Source organism: Protomyctophum parallelum, assembly GCF_964188405.1.
Source record: "Protomyctophum parallelum genome assembly, chromosome: 19".
Lineage (NCBI taxonomy): Eukaryota > Metazoa > Chordata > Actinopteri > Myctophiformes > Myctophidae > Protomyctophum > Protomyctophum parallelum.
In genome coordinates this window covers 38,700,660-38,715,101 of record NC_139717.1, presented here as the reverse complement: position 1 = coordinate 38,715,101, position 14,442 = coordinate 38,700,660, and the positions used below count along the sequence as shown (strand labels likewise).

Genomic DNA, 14,442 nt, shown 5'->3' with positions numbered 1-14,442 from the left:
TCTTGGATATCCTAACATTACAAAAATAAAATATAAAAAACAAATCAAATATTACAATGCACAGAAGTTAAGGAAATACAAAGAAATCTGCAGGGTATGACAAACATGTTTAAGGCCTTATAACAGGATGACATCACATTTCAAAACAAAAGATCACATTTCTCAGAGACATTCATTCCATTAATACACCTCTGGTTGTGTTTGACTGCAAATTATCAACATGCTATACCACATAAACATTGAGCTGCTGTGAAGATGCCGTTCCAAAATGCCTTATTTTGACAGAAATTAAGTTTGAAATGCCAATTCATGGCAGGAGATAGACATCTCTGTAGCAATCATATGGTCATTCTGATTAGTAACCAAATGCTCACACTGCATAACCCATTCTGACAGGGCACCCATTTTGGTTTCAGCATCATGTTATGCTTTAGCTATTTAAAAATAGCAGATCTACAAGCTCATATCGCGCCACCGAGTGGCGCGATACGAGCTTGTAGGTCTGCTATTTTTCGAAAAAAATAAATCGAAGAGCGACTGACATTTTTAGAATCTGATCTCAGGTCAGAATGGGTTCATCAGACCAGTGTGTCCCCGGCGGAAACCTCGTATGAATCTGATCTCAGGTCAGAATGGGATAATAGAATACAAGTATCTAGAGTGTGCTGACCGCAATGTTACATACCGTACATGTTAGTACCCACACTTTCATACCAAACTCAATACTGATTAATCATCGTTCCTATCATATAAATATCATATTTGCTGAAACAAACCAATATTAACTACAAACTATTTGAACCTGAATCTTTCATATACATGAAAAAGCATGCCCACCCGTATGTAGAAACATTTGATCATGTCGGCACTGTGTTGTAAATTTAGCACGAACAGTATACCACATACTTACAAACCCTGTTGCTAAATCCAATGCTGCAACTACAGCACGTCATTGGGTCTCTTGGACCTGAGATTAGATATTGGGTCTAAGAAATAGGAGTGAAAACGTATTTATAAATGACTTCCCTTTACTAAGCCTTTAAGGAGGGAACTACTTGGCTGAGCATGCATGCTTTCTCTCAGCACCAACTTTGTATCCCATATGTACATCCACGCCTGGGAGTTAGCTAGTAGAGTAGCCTCGAAAACCCAGACGTTTTTAGTGACTTAACAGCCCCACTCAATCAACTGGGGTTTAAGAGTCAGTTATTCAATCAGTAATGGGTATTTGAACCATTGGCCCAAGTTCAAGGTTCTTTGCCAAGTCTTAACGGTAGATTCTATAACCCAGACTCGGCTGAAATTATACACCTGCAGTAACTTCAAAAACACTTTGCTCGTTACTTTCCCTTCGTTTCCAAATCCACAGCTAAGGAAGACGAGATCAAGTGGTTTGCTAGTTTAATCATATTTCATGAATACCAATATAAAACTTCATGTAAAAAAAGAAAAATGATTTTCTGCAACAGCACCATTATGTTGTACTTCAACAAAATGGCCTACCCAATTGCAAAAGAAATGTGTGTGCCCTGATGATGGGCTCAAATCCTCTTAATTCTTGGAAATGGAGACAACTGCCTTGTCTTACTATTGCAAACTGAGTCAAGGTGGAATTCATGACTTTTCTGGATGATAAAGTTACAGCTATTGAAGGATGTGCTTTAATGGCCATGACCTGCTTCATCAATGTGACTATCTTTAGCAGTCCTTGTGCAAAGTTTGGTGAAGATGGAGAAAAAGTGGTTTCTTGGTCAACAGCTGCAGTTTCTTCCTCTTGAAGTCTGTGGGCTTCTTGTACCTGGTGTTCAAGAATAAAAATTCACAAAGTTTCACGATTGCAATTGCACAACGGAACCCAATGAAATAGTCAGACTGAGATGCATTTTAAAGACTGACTTACAACTCGATTACAATGGGACCAGGTTTGATCTCATCCAATTCCATGAAGGCAAAACATTTTGTGCTGGTAAACCTCTTCTTGGGTTTGTAGTGCTTGAATTCAAAGAAGATAGCTGCCCCTGGAAGTTGATTTTATTGAATGAATACATTTTTGTACTGCTGAACTTTTAACATTACATATAAAGAGTTATAAAAAGTCTCTTGAATTATGTTGGCACATACATTTCTCTGGTAAGAGTCTTTGTATAAATATTATGATAAATGTTACAAAGTACCTTTAGGTAGTCTCTCCACATGTCTTTGGATCTCCACATCCATGCTGAAGTGAATGTAGTTGTCTTCCTTTCTGCTGGCCACAGGAGTCTCCTGCACTGGGTTCACATCTACACCATTCAAGTCTGAGGGGACAGATAATGGACAAAAACACTTTATTTAAGAGCAACAACACTGAAACATGTTTTAATTAGTGGAGAGACGATTCTGTCATGATTTAATCCTGTAAGGTAGATTCCAGAGGGAGGGATCTTAACCACTTGAACCCTAGCACCTCACTTTTCTAGGGGAACATTCGCCAGAAGTACATACACATTAATTAACCTAACCATTACACACCATATATGTGCAAAGTGCAGAGAGTGAAAACAGTACCTTTCACACTAATGGTTATGTAAGGATCGATGCATTGCCCAGCATCCTTCAACCCAATTTTGTCGATCTTTATTGTGAGTAGTCCCATCCCAGGCTCTGAAGGTAGTCGAGGCAACAATGTACCTGTAGAGGACAGATTAAAGATAAAACCCACAAACATCCTTTGTGGCATGACAACCTAATGTGTGCATAGCAGAACACTCTTTAGACATTGTAAATTACAGTTATATGGATTATTGACAAATGCCACTGCCAGACACTTAAAATGTGATATTCGTAACGGCTATAAACATTTATATTTTTTACTGAGCTGGTTATATAATTCTTACCAGACAATGGTATTTTTTAATTGATACTTTTGTCTGTTCTGCAAGCCAGAGTTCATATTGTATATTTATATTGTGATTCTGATTCTAAAAGGTACAATCAAAACCCAAATCACATCATGCAACGGCAGATTAATGATAGACGTTGCTCAGTGAAAAGCCATACCTTGCAGAGCTGTAAATGAAGCAGGCGAAGGTAAGCGATGAAGCCATGCACGACACCGACAAAGAGAACAAAGGACAACAATCAAACACAAACAGCCCTCCAAAACAATGTGGGTTCTCTGTTGGCTCTTTTCAACTACAAAATGTAAGCCTGAACCTTCCACAATCTGAAACTTTCGAGAACCTGTGAAGTTCTGTGATGGTTCTTTGTTTATTATTTATGTTTCTATTATAACAAGAACCACCCCTGAATGGGGAGGTAGGTCATAAGAAAATATCAGATCTACTATTTTCGCTATTTTAGAACTATTTTCTCAGGGTTAATAGCACCTCCTGATCAGCTTCTGAGAACCTCATCTAAAACCGAGCTGTATAGCATACGGAAACAAACCCAGAACCTGTGAACTATGTTTCACGGCACGGTTTGCTCAGTTCTTTGTAGTGGAAAAGAGCCATCTGATGGGCTGTGTTGGGCAGAAATGCAGCGCGGTACCCGGCACTCTGGAGGGGAACGCTTCTGGTGACCCTGCTCCTCCTGTGGCATCCTCCTCCTCTTCTAGCTCAAGGTTCTCCTCCTCCCCTGGAGCAAGGATTTTCCTGACAAAAGGGGATGACAAGCTTTATTCTCATGATATCACACCTAAACGCTTTGTACTCTGAGACAACAGACAAATAGAAAAAGTGCCCCTCGGGGCAAAGATCTCCACCAGGCCAGGGCAGGTTGCGGCCTCCTGGTGGCGCTATAATAGGCCAATGTGAAAAGGGTGCCATTTGTTCTTACACCATTGATGGCAATTGGATGATTTGAGGCATTTTGTTCCAAAAATGTGTTTTGCAAAAATCCACCTGTTGGTGGCACTATAACAGGCCAATGTGAAAAGGGTAGGATATATTCCTCAGCCTAGTAGGAAAGTATGTGAAAGATTTCATGTAGATTGCACGCTGCGTTCATGATTTGAGGTTTTTTGTTTCAAAAGGACCAATCCTGCAATCTTTGAAAGCCAATGTTAGCCAATTAGGATGGAATATGAAATATCGGACAGATCTTGAACACATGGCTATATCCTCCAGAATCTGGAGGATATATCCTCCAGAATCTGGAGGATATAGCCCCTCCTGGTGGCGCTATAGGTTCATCGTTGGCATCCAGGGAGTGTGTGTGCAAAATTTGGCATGACCGGGTTAATGGTGCCAGAGATTAGCTGTTCACAGACGGACGGACGGAGTGCAAAACATACTCTCTCCCCATACCTTCTGCCTGGTGGAGACAATTATGCAGTCAGCTATAATGGCAATGGTTTGAGTGGCCCTTTACCTCAATGGCACTGGTTGGACATCAAAAGGAAAGTCTTTGTTGTAGGTCTGTATATTTTGAATAACTATTGGCAAAAGGAGACAACCCTTAGCAAATAAAATGACATATATAGCACAATGGTGATGGAGGTATTAACAGCATACTGAGTCTTACTGGGTTCCAGTTTCTTCAGGTCTTCTAGCTTGAACTCCCCATTTGACTGTGTGCACTATGAATGAGACAAATTACATAAGATTGTCTTATGTAATTATCTTTGGACAAAAACATCACTTCAAAGAACAAGAGCTGCATGTTCAATGTAATCAAAGTCACCAAAACAAACAACAACAAACTCTATTCAAAGCAAAGCATATGAATTAACAACAGCTTATGGTCTCTATTTTATCTGTTTACTTTATGCAGATCTAATGAGACAGTAAAGGGCATTTTGACTATACTGCAACCAGCTGGTTGGCTTTAAAGGGAATACTGGGACATACAAACCTGCAAACTTGCACTTCTCATCTCCAAGCATGTTGCAAACTTCCCTAATGTTTTCTAAAAGAGGCAAATAAACCAGTGCTTAGAATATTGATAATGATCAAACACACACACCTATGTTCTGTTTTTAATAACATATGTCATAAGGTACCTTTTGATCCTCAGTGAAGTCACATGAGTTTGTTGACTGGACCTCTTTCTGTAGATGTCGTGCTAGTCTAGGTGAAGCAGTCGGAAGGTAAATGGTTAGAATATACATGCAGGTCCTATTTTTGGAAATCATTGGGAATCTGACGTGGGTGACCATGTTCTTTGGCGCCCCCTCCTGTTCACAGTGAGAAGGCAGTAGGCAGGCACCGGGCTCAAAATACGGCTGGTAGAAATGTAATTTGTCACTTGTGTAATTTACTAGTTGCCAAACTTGCCACTTGATCACTACTTCAACTGCTTGGTTGTGTATGCAGTATTGACATTGTTACTACTTTATCTGACTGCAGTGCAAGACATTCTTCAGTCTTCACTAGAGATGTAAACCCCACCCATAACAATGAGAGGGTGTGGCTCGCTAAAGTCGCTATTTCTCCTGGACGCGAGGTTATACCATTACCATTTCTCAATAATGAGAAAATGTGGCCTATTCGTGTACTGCATGACGCCTGGGTCCTGGCGGCACTAGTATAGAGGAAGACTAGACACGTCTTTTCCAAAACTGTCCGTGTTGTCCTGTCCATTAGGAACTCTGTTGGACGTACACGTCTGTGAATGAAGTATTACATGGTCCCAACGCTACGGATTGCTATGGACGTGGAGTCGTGGACCAGAGAGCTATATAGTGGGTATCATTGATCCCCCTGCTGCCACATAAACCATGATGGGTTAGGTTCATATATTTAACTGACTAGAACAAAGCCAACTTGGTGAAAATAATCATGCATTATCTGTGTCCTACTACTGGCCATTTCTACGAGTATCCATAGATAAACAGAAGCATCGTGCCTTCTATATCAGTTGCAGGGAGTGTTATTATGATACACATGTTGATTGCAACTTACATTTGGTACTCATCTATAGCCTCCACTAACTGTCCCCAGGAGTCAAAGTCAGTGCCTTTTCTAAAACTCGCATGCCATTTCTGGATGGTCTTGTTGACATCGGACATTTTCACAGGGCGGTGACAGCAACAGGCTGCGCTCTCTCTCTCTCAGGTAAGCATCGCCGGTGGATCTCTGGTTCTACAGCCGCTGCTGCATCGTCTGTACTCGGGTAGCTGCTGTCTGATAAACCGGTGGATGTGATGATGTGATCACCCCCCGACCAAGCCTTTTTATTGACGATATGCACACGGCCGCCATCTTTCCATAGACAGCCCATTCGTCCAAACAGAAAAGTCCTCGTCAAATTCACCAACATTGCAGCTGTTACGGAAAGCTTGAATTATTCTCTATCTGCAATGTGTTAAAAATCCACTGTAGACATGCTCGTTGACTAGCACTCAACACAACAGCCCATGCGTACCACCTGTTTTGAATTTGCACATAATGCAGGAGCAGCAGGAGGTTGCTTTACTGATAACGAGTGCTTCCAAACTCTTGGAAACACTTGGAAAAATAATCATCTGCAAGGAATTTCTTGACAGGAAGTAGTTTATAACATAATTCAAGATTTTTGTACAGCTGCTGCAATGTTGGTGAGTTTGACGTTATTTAATACAATTAGATATGACTTTTCTTTGTGGTTGAATGGGCTGTCTATGGGAAGTTAGCACCCTGCTGGCAAGATGGCAGTCGTGTGCATATCGTCAATTTCTATTCTGCCTGCGTGCTTGCTCACCCGAATGTCGTATCCGGATAAATAAAGGAAGTCCCGCCTACCTACGGGGTTCGATTGTTTTCTATCTAGGCGTCGTCCGAATGGACGGGGCACGGACACTCCTTTCCCCCAAAAGATTAAAGAAAAAAATAGCTATATCTGCATATTGTCATATCAATGACAATGTAAAAAAAATATTGAAATATTATGTTAAGTATGATCAAGTTTCCCGGAATCATTCTCCATTTGTAAAGAACCATACTTTTAGTTTTAGCGCCTCTTCTCCTCAACTCAAGTTCAACCAGAGCAGTCACAGCATTCTCGCGAGAAAAACGGCATAACTAACATGGCCGTCGTTCAACCAAACATAACACAGAGCGGATCATCACAACTTTAGCTGGCCGTGGAACTGTTAGCGCTAGCAGTAATTAATTAGCTGAACATACTTTTCAACGACAAATCACCTCTATTATAGTTAGTAGTAGAATGAGGTAAAATGGACGTTGTGGAACTTGTGGCGTCTAATTCTTCAGCGGGCGAAGACGATGAGAACTGTGAACGTGAAGTGTGTCTGAAACGAGTCGGAAGAAATTCAGAGTGGCTTTTCTTGGTCGACAGCACAGAGGTAAATACAGCTTACTTTCGTTAAACTAAACGTTTATATTACTATAGTAAAAAGTTATTGTTTAGAGTTTACTTGTTATTCTAGTTTACCCATATTGATTGAATCCCTGGTGGCTTTATTGTTTCTATTGTGGTCCTGTGTATTCAATTCATCAAGTATTTACAGGGGTGCATCCATGCTATGTTTTTTAGTTATAACTTTATCCTATCCAGCCACATAATTTCTTTACCTCAGCTCTGAGTCTGTAGTAGAGGGCAACTGACTCTTTCAACTTGGTTTAGCAATCTATCCATAACTAACAAGGAGAGGAAATTCCCTCCCTTCTGTAGGCCTACTAATATATCTGGATTCTATGGTAAATTACGTAATAAGTCAAACTAAGAAGTTTACAACGTGAACCCTAGCAATAGCAATACAATTCCAGTTTTCAGTGTAATTAAAAAATTATGATATGATACATTTGTCCTCTGTCCCGTGTAAGGGGCTAGCCACACCATTTGAGGTACAGTGGTTATGTGTCACCATTTTTATGAATTTGTTTTTTTTATTATGGGACAGATAACTGTTGGACGTGGTCTGAATGTCACCTACCAACTTTTATCTCCAATCAACCCCCTGATGATCTCCAGACTACACTGCACTTTCAAACAGAGGGAAAATGGGCAATGGACAGTGACTGACCAGAAGGTATCTGTATCTCATTCTCATTTAGTGTTTGCTTACCTTAATATCAGACCCTGTCAAGTGAATGTAATCTAAATGTTGCTTACTTTCCCCAGAGTCTCAATGGTGTTTGGGTGAATGGAAAGCGCGTACCTGCTGAGAAACCACATCGCCTACAGATTGGGGACTTACTTCAACTTGGTGTTCCGATAAATGGCAACATCGACTATGAGTACATTCTTAGTTGTCTCCCAAAGAAAGACATTACGCCATACCTTGCAAAGGTATCTGGTGAGAATGCACCCTCCATACTCAAGAAGACTAAGAGAAAATCCAATAACATTTTAGAAGAAACTGAGCCTTCCACCTCATCTAAGCCCAAGCGTTATAGACGCTCTATAGAAGACAATACACCTGACCAGTCTTGCCCAGTAGTAGAAGACCAAGCGAGGGCCAGAACAAAACAATCGGAAGTCTCTTCCTCAAGCAAACATGTCCACGGTATAGATGTACGCTCAGAAGGCACCAGCAATGATTTGGACAGTTTACAGAGGTATATAATTCATTCTAACTGCTGAAAGGCGGTGCCAAGCTTGCAAAATATCTCACAAATACATTTTGTTTACCCTTTTTATTCATTTCTTCATATGTTGTGCCAATTGACATCCATCACACACCTTAATATTATGTATAGTAGGCGTGTTAGTGGAACTCCTACTGTGATAGTAGTATATATATATAGTTTATATGTATAGTCTCATAATGTAGATATTCCACTGTTACTTTCTTAGCTTACGCATGTTTCATGATAAATGCTTTTTTGTGATGTATTCCCATGCTTTTTGTTCTTGCTTAATGTAAATCGCTCTGGATTAAGAGCGTCTGCTAAATGCCTAAATTGTAAATTGTGATCATTAGACTGTTTCTCGACCTTTGGATCTCCATAATGTCTGACTGTAGGTTCAGCCAGAACATCCTGATGCTGCGGGAGCAGGTCGATGACACCCAGAAGCAGGTAGCATCACTGAAGGGCGAGCCACAGCAAGTTGACCCAGTCAGAGGGGAGCAGTTCACTGTGCTGCAGAAACATCTACAGACGCTCACGACCAAGATGCGCAGGATGGAGACGTTGGAGAAGTCCTTCAGTGAGACTACAGTGAGACATTTTTACACATTACGTTTTGACCCAGTAGTACTGTCCTTTCTTTTGTGGTGTTTAGTGGTCATTTATTTAGGTATTTTCTTGTCTGTTAAGGGAATTGAATCTGTAATTATGTGGACAATTTGCCTTTTGATCCATCATCATCCAAAAGGGATTTTGAATTTAAATTATCCTAAACATGTTAAACAATACATGCCGGTTTGTGATCAATTTCATATTCTGCGTACATGCTTTGCCCTCTTATAGTCTGTGAGCCTAATTTGAATAAGAACAATTTTGAGAACTGTCATCCACATGTAATGGGGGAACATTCAAGTTATTAGTCTAGATGTCTTAATGGCTGTTATTTATTCATATGGATCCTCTGGATTTCAGTTTTTCCTCAAACATAAAACAATGCATACATAGTATTTCATTTTACAAATGAAACAATTTGAACCTGTATTAGTGTGGCATGGCATCCACCAGTAGTAGACATTACATTTACTTAAGCTGTGTTTTTGTTCAAAGGCAGAGAAATCACAACAGGAAGAGGATGTTTTGAAAAAACAGCTAGAAGATGCCTTGCAGGAGGTAAACTGAAAATTGCATACATGTTGTGCTGTAGTGATTTTCATCTTATTTTATATTTTATTTTTTGGAATGTTTTATTTTTGTGGCTTTCGCCTTATTTTAATTTTTTTATGGAGGGACAGACAGTAGGCTGACAGGGGGAGAGAGATGGGGGGGGGGGGGGATGACATGCAGTAAAGGCCATCGGGAGTCGAACCTGCGGCACACTGCCAGACTGGATTATCAGCCAAGGTGCCTGGTCCACTGAGCCACGGCCTAGGCCGATTTTCATCTTATTAAATTACTTAAGCCAGGAGGCTGTGAGTTGGTTGGTTCACCAAGTCATGCTGTACATCCTAGCCTAGCGTACTGCATTTGCTTCAGTTGATGTAGATGACTGAAGGGAAAGATGTGCATAGTTGAACTGTGGTGCATTGACAGATGACCTTGTCCTCAGTGTCCTTGAGACAAGATTTCAAATGTATTAGTCTCGTATTGATACAGTAATTATTGAACACGTTATTTTTTGGCTAATCAATAATTCACATTGTTTTCTGTGACAATTGCAATGTTGTCAGATATTGAGTTAGTGATCTAATATATGATGTTTCTGGTGGTGGTGGTGTTATTGAGGACAGAGTGACATACATACAGTTCACGCATGCATACATAAAAGTGACGTCACTGCAGACTATTTGGTGAAATATGAATTGATTAATGGTCATGGATTTGGATTTGTACAGCTAAAATAAAATATTGCTTTGGTTGGTTTACAATTTATTTATTTATTGTAAGTGCAATCTTCACCCAATAGTTTGTAATGTACCAAATGTTGTATAGATGTGCCCTTTATGTAGAATCTATGTACTGTACATAATGTGTGTAATTTCGTAGATCGTATTTGAAATCTTTTCTATCCTTTTTTCAATGCCGATAGCAAAAGAAAGTGATGGAGGAGTTGACCTTCTCTCGACAAGACTTTCAGAAGATCCTGCTGGCCAAAGACAATGACCTTCTGGCCAAAGACAAAGAGCTACAAATGACAAAGGTATGTAGTCTATATATATTTAGTTTTTGTTCTGCCAATTTTATAGTTTAACCTCAGCGGCCTATATTATCTTTTTAAAATATTATAGAAGTGAAGTGCCAAGCTAAGCGTTCTCTACTGACAGTATCAAGGACGGATGAAGACTCGGATCTAACGGTCTTAAAGGAGAATTTCGGACTAGAAGGCTTTCTTACCTTTACTTGTAGTTGTTGCGTCCCCACCAAAGAGGTCCAGGTGTTATTTTGTGCAAAAATGAATTATTGGCTATAAGTGAATTGGCACTAAAAACGCCTGATTGAGGGTTTATGGTAGGGGAAATGGCCAATAATGAGTTTTTGCACAAAATAACACCTGGACCTCTTTGGTGGGGACGTAAAGACTACAAATAAAGGTAAGAAAGCCTTCTAGCCTGATAGTTCTTCTTTAAGAAACCGACCACACCCGCAGAATAAATATTTGCCGCTGCAGCAGCAGTCTGACAAACCACGTTTTGACTCCTCAGGCCTTTAATGAACATTAAATTGTATCCTTTCCCACAGGAGAGAGCACAAGCTCAGAAAGACGAAGTAGTTACCCAAGTGACGGAAGTCCTGGAGAATGAACTTCAATGTATCATTTGCTCAGAGCTCTTCATAGAGGTAAAACAGTCTTTTGTTTTTGATTGTTCCATCACAGCATATTCACACATTGTAGCACATTCCCATAAAGATTACACAGTGATCTAATGTTCTATGTTATTCGATTTATAAAAACAAAAGTAAATCTCTGGATTGTTCCCAGACAGTTTTTGGTGAAATTATATTTGTTGTTTACATCGTTATAGAACAACATATTCTGTGGGTCTTGAAAGATTAGTAGTAAAGAATGCTCAAGAGCTTAATTATGAATTAATTATGCTCCTACAGAATCTGTCTTTTCCTTCTAAATTTACAGAATCTGTCTTTTCCTTTTAAATGTACTCAGAAGAGTGAAGACTGTTAACACAAACACCTCCTTTGTACTGACAATGCTGTGTTTGGACTTCCCTATCTTATAGGCTGTCAATCTGAACTGCGCCCATAGCTTCTGCATGCGCTGCATTGGGGAGTGGCGTAAGAAGAAAAATGAGTGCCCCATCTGCCGAGGAGAAATCCAGTCTCAGACCCGCTGCCTGGCGCTGGACAACTGCATCGAACGCATGGTGGAAAACCTCAGCCCTGAAATGAAAGAGAGGCGTCATGCCTTGGTCGCAGAGAGGAAAGGTAAGAGGAGGTGCGTACATTTTAGATGAATTTGTATTCTACTGTCAACGTGGTTGGAGTAAATAGGCTTTTTGATTTGAGGCCTTTGTGATGTGGATAAATTAAAATGTAATCTTCAAAGTGTTTTATTGTCACTGTCATACACTATATCATTGTCATGCAATACAGCAGGTCGCAGCCATGCAGGAAGTGAAATTCTTGTTGTCTTGCCAGGCCAAAATCGTGGCCGAGGCTCTCCTTCGTCTGTCCATATTTGTTCTGTCGGTCTGTGGACAGCTGATCGACATAAAACTGCACCGATTGTAAACGGATTTGTAAAGTGTCAACGTCATTTCCTTGAGCGTTACTTCTGCCAATATCCCTGCTACTTCCGCCAAATTCCAGCAATCCACATGAAGCCATGCCGTTATTAGACCCCAATTGTTATTACTTTTTTATTCATGTTGGGGACTTTTCACTTCATACCTGAGAGGAAATGATGGTGACTTGGGCCACAGGATGTTATATTTATCCCATTTTGGGGCGGGAACCCCTTTTGGTGTTGGCATCATGTTATGCTTTAGCTATGAAAAAATAGCAGATCCACAAGCTCATAGCGCGCCACCGAGTGGCGCGCTACGAGCTTGTAGGTCTGCTATCTTTGAAAAATCGAAGAACGACTGACACAGAAACATGGCTTTTTCAGAAAACTGTCGGGACGTAGAAGACATTTTTAGAATCTGATCTCACGTCAAAATGGGTTATGTAATACAATAAACTTTCTTCTTTTGTGTGTTTGCCAGCCGCTGAACCGCTGGTGATCCCCGATGAGGACAGTACCCACAGCATCAGCAGTCTGAACGACAGTGATGACGACAGTGTCTTGTCTTTGGACAGTAGCAGCAACTCTGTCATCTCTGTGAACTCTGAAAGCCGAAGATTCCGTCCAGACCGGTTCAGTAATAGTAGTAGTTACGATGACGAAGATGATGACATTGAGGATTAGCCCCCTTTTGTCACCCTTGTGATGGCTCTCAATGACTGGACTGTCTGGAAGTCTCTTTGTAGAGGTTCAATGGCCAAATTATTGTGTCCCATTATTGAAAGTATTTGGTTTCCTTTATTTTTTATTTTTGTAACAGTCATTTTGCCTGTCTTGTTCAAGTTTAGTCTCGCGAGCCAGACTGTTGCCTCCCACAATTTTCAAATGCAAATGCAGCACAAACATCAGAGCCCTCGTTTGTCCTAATATAAATCTAATCAAAGCATATGTCGTAAGTTGCTGCTTAGCTGAAAAATAAATAAGTAAACGAAAATGACGAGCAGATGACTGCTTACTTTCTCTGTGTTTGTGGTGTGTAATAGAGGGTATGCGCGTGACATCATCATATCCGCTACTTTCTGGCCTTGACAACCCATACATCCAAACAGACATTTGATTGCATTAAATGACTTTAAAAGACATTAAATTGACTTTGCCACTCGATGTGCCATTTACTTTATGCATGCGTGTACCCTCTATTTAAGACTATACAGTATAGCATTTGGAGATTGTGGGTTTTCTGGCTACACGAGACTAGTTCACATTCAACAAAGTAAAAACAATAAAGTCTAGTCTGTCAATTTCTGAGGTCAGTCCTTTCCATTGCATGTATGTTTTTGTTCCGAGTGTGGATTGATGAGTCATAGTAAGCAATAGTTTGTCATGCATCAGAGAATTGGTAACATTTTAAAGTTGATCACCTATACACATTTACCCAACCCAAATCATAACTATAATTTGTAACAAACAAATTGCCTATTTCTTTTTATGTGGAAAAAAGACTAGAATCATGTTGTTGAAACATGAAATATATGATGCTTTTTTTTTTTTTTTAAGTGAAACCATAAACTAGAAAAATGTGCTCCTCAGAGCACAGGTCTCCACCAGGTGTTCATGATTTGAGCCTCTGTGACTGGAAATTAACCACAATGTCTTTTTTACAGGAATGTACCATAATGTTTCTGGATTTCAAGATTGTACTATAATAATCCAAACACAAGATGGCGCCAATCAAACAAAAGGACATACACTGTGGGTAGCCATGAGGTAATTGCTCCTTTTTTCATGGGTGTTATTTTTGTTTTGATTTTAATATGGTAAACATTTGAGAATTGTGTGGGTATACTGTAGGTAGTACTTGTTCTGTTTAGCCACCGTGCTCGACTTGTCCAAGGCTTTTCTAAGCTCACAATCGCAACATTTAGCTGCTTTGTGGGTAAAAGTCACAAGTGTCAACAGCTACACTCAATGCGAGCAATCTCTTTACTGGAGTAGGTGTCGTGTCACCTGTCTCTCACAGTTGACATCTTAGAATGGAACTCATCAGTTACTATCCGTCTATCCTTTGGTAATTTCATATTGTCAGTGATGTTGCCTAGCAACTAATGCAACAGTGATAGCACCTTTCCAAACCATGAGGCAAAAGGTAATGCAGGCATTCATAACAGACAGATGGTTGCTCTCCGTTGGCACTTGATTTCCCTGTAC

General features: G+C 40.2%; 2 protein-coding genes across 4 annotated transcripts; one reads left to right on the top strand and one right to left on the bottom strand.

Moving 5' to 3' along the window:
* Positions 1-643: 643 nt before the first annotated feature.
* On the bottom strand, positions 644-6,111 carry aida (axin interactor, dorsalization associated). Its single transcript, XM_083791107.1, has 10 exons — positions 5,886-6,111; positions 4,985-5,051; positions 4,837-4,890; positions 4,507-4,561; positions 4,354-4,417; positions 3,532-3,635; positions 2,548-2,670; positions 2,175-2,297; positions 1,901-2,018; positions 644-1,798 (listed from the first exon to the last, which is right to left on the bottom strand). The coding sequence occupies exons 1-10, from the start codon at positions 5,990-5,992 to the stop codon at positions 1,699-1,701; spliced, it is 915 nt and encodes a 304-aa protein (XP_083647233.1). The 5' UTR covers positions 5,993-6,111; the 3' UTR covers positions 644-1,698.
* A 756-nt stretch (positions 6,112-6,867) lies between these two features.
* rnf8 (ring finger protein 8, E3 ubiquitin protein ligase) lies at positions 6,868-13,521 on the top strand. Of its 3 annotated transcripts, none has more exons than XM_083790426.1 (9): positions 6,868-7,267; positions 7,826-7,954; positions 8,047-8,483; positions 8,891-9,086; positions 9,603-9,665; positions 10,582-10,692; positions 11,232-11,330; positions 11,729-11,933; positions 12,716-13,521. In XM_083790426.1, the coding sequence occupies exons 1-9, from the start codon at positions 7,139-7,141 to the stop codon at positions 12,916-12,918; spliced, it is 1,572 nt and encodes a 523-aa protein (XP_083646552.1). In that variant the 5' UTR covers positions 6,868-7,138; the 3' UTR covers positions 12,919-13,521. The 3 variants fall into 3 exon arrangements, with proteins under 3 accessions (XP_083646552.1, XP_083646554.1, XP_083646553.1); XM_083790428.1 differs by having other exon boundaries at positions 11,729-11,943; positions 12,716-12,851; XM_083790427.1 differs by lacking the exon at positions 9,603-9,665.
* The last annotated feature ends 921 nt before the right edge of the window (positions 13,522-14,442 follow it).

Bases quoted from the DNA above. Each gene is read 5' to 3' on its own strand.
- aida (XM_083791107.1), bottom strand. From the start codon at position 5,992: ATGTCCGATGTCAACAAGACCATCCAGAAATGGCATGCGAGTTTTAGA. The intron at 4,418-4,506 runs GTAAGACTCAGT...TTTTGCCAATAG, and splicing joins CCTGAAGAAACTGGAACCCA to TTATTCAAAATATACAGACC. The intron at 1,799-1,900 runs GTAAGTCAGTCT...CTTGAACACCAG, and splicing joins GGTCCCATTGTAATCGAGTT to GTACAAGAAGCCCACAGACT.
- rnf8 (XM_083790426.1), top strand. From the start codon at position 7,139: ATGGACGTTGTGGAACTTGTGGCGTCTAATTCTTCAGCGGGCGAAGAC. The intron at 9,666-10,581 runs GTAAACTGAAAA...CAATGCCGATAG, and splicing joins TAGAAGATGCCTTGCAGGAG to CAAAAGAAAGTGATGGAGGA. The intron at 10,693-11,231 runs GTATGTAGTCTA...CCTTTCCCACAG, and splicing joins AAGAGCTACAAATGACAAAG to GAGAGAGCACAAGCTCAGAA.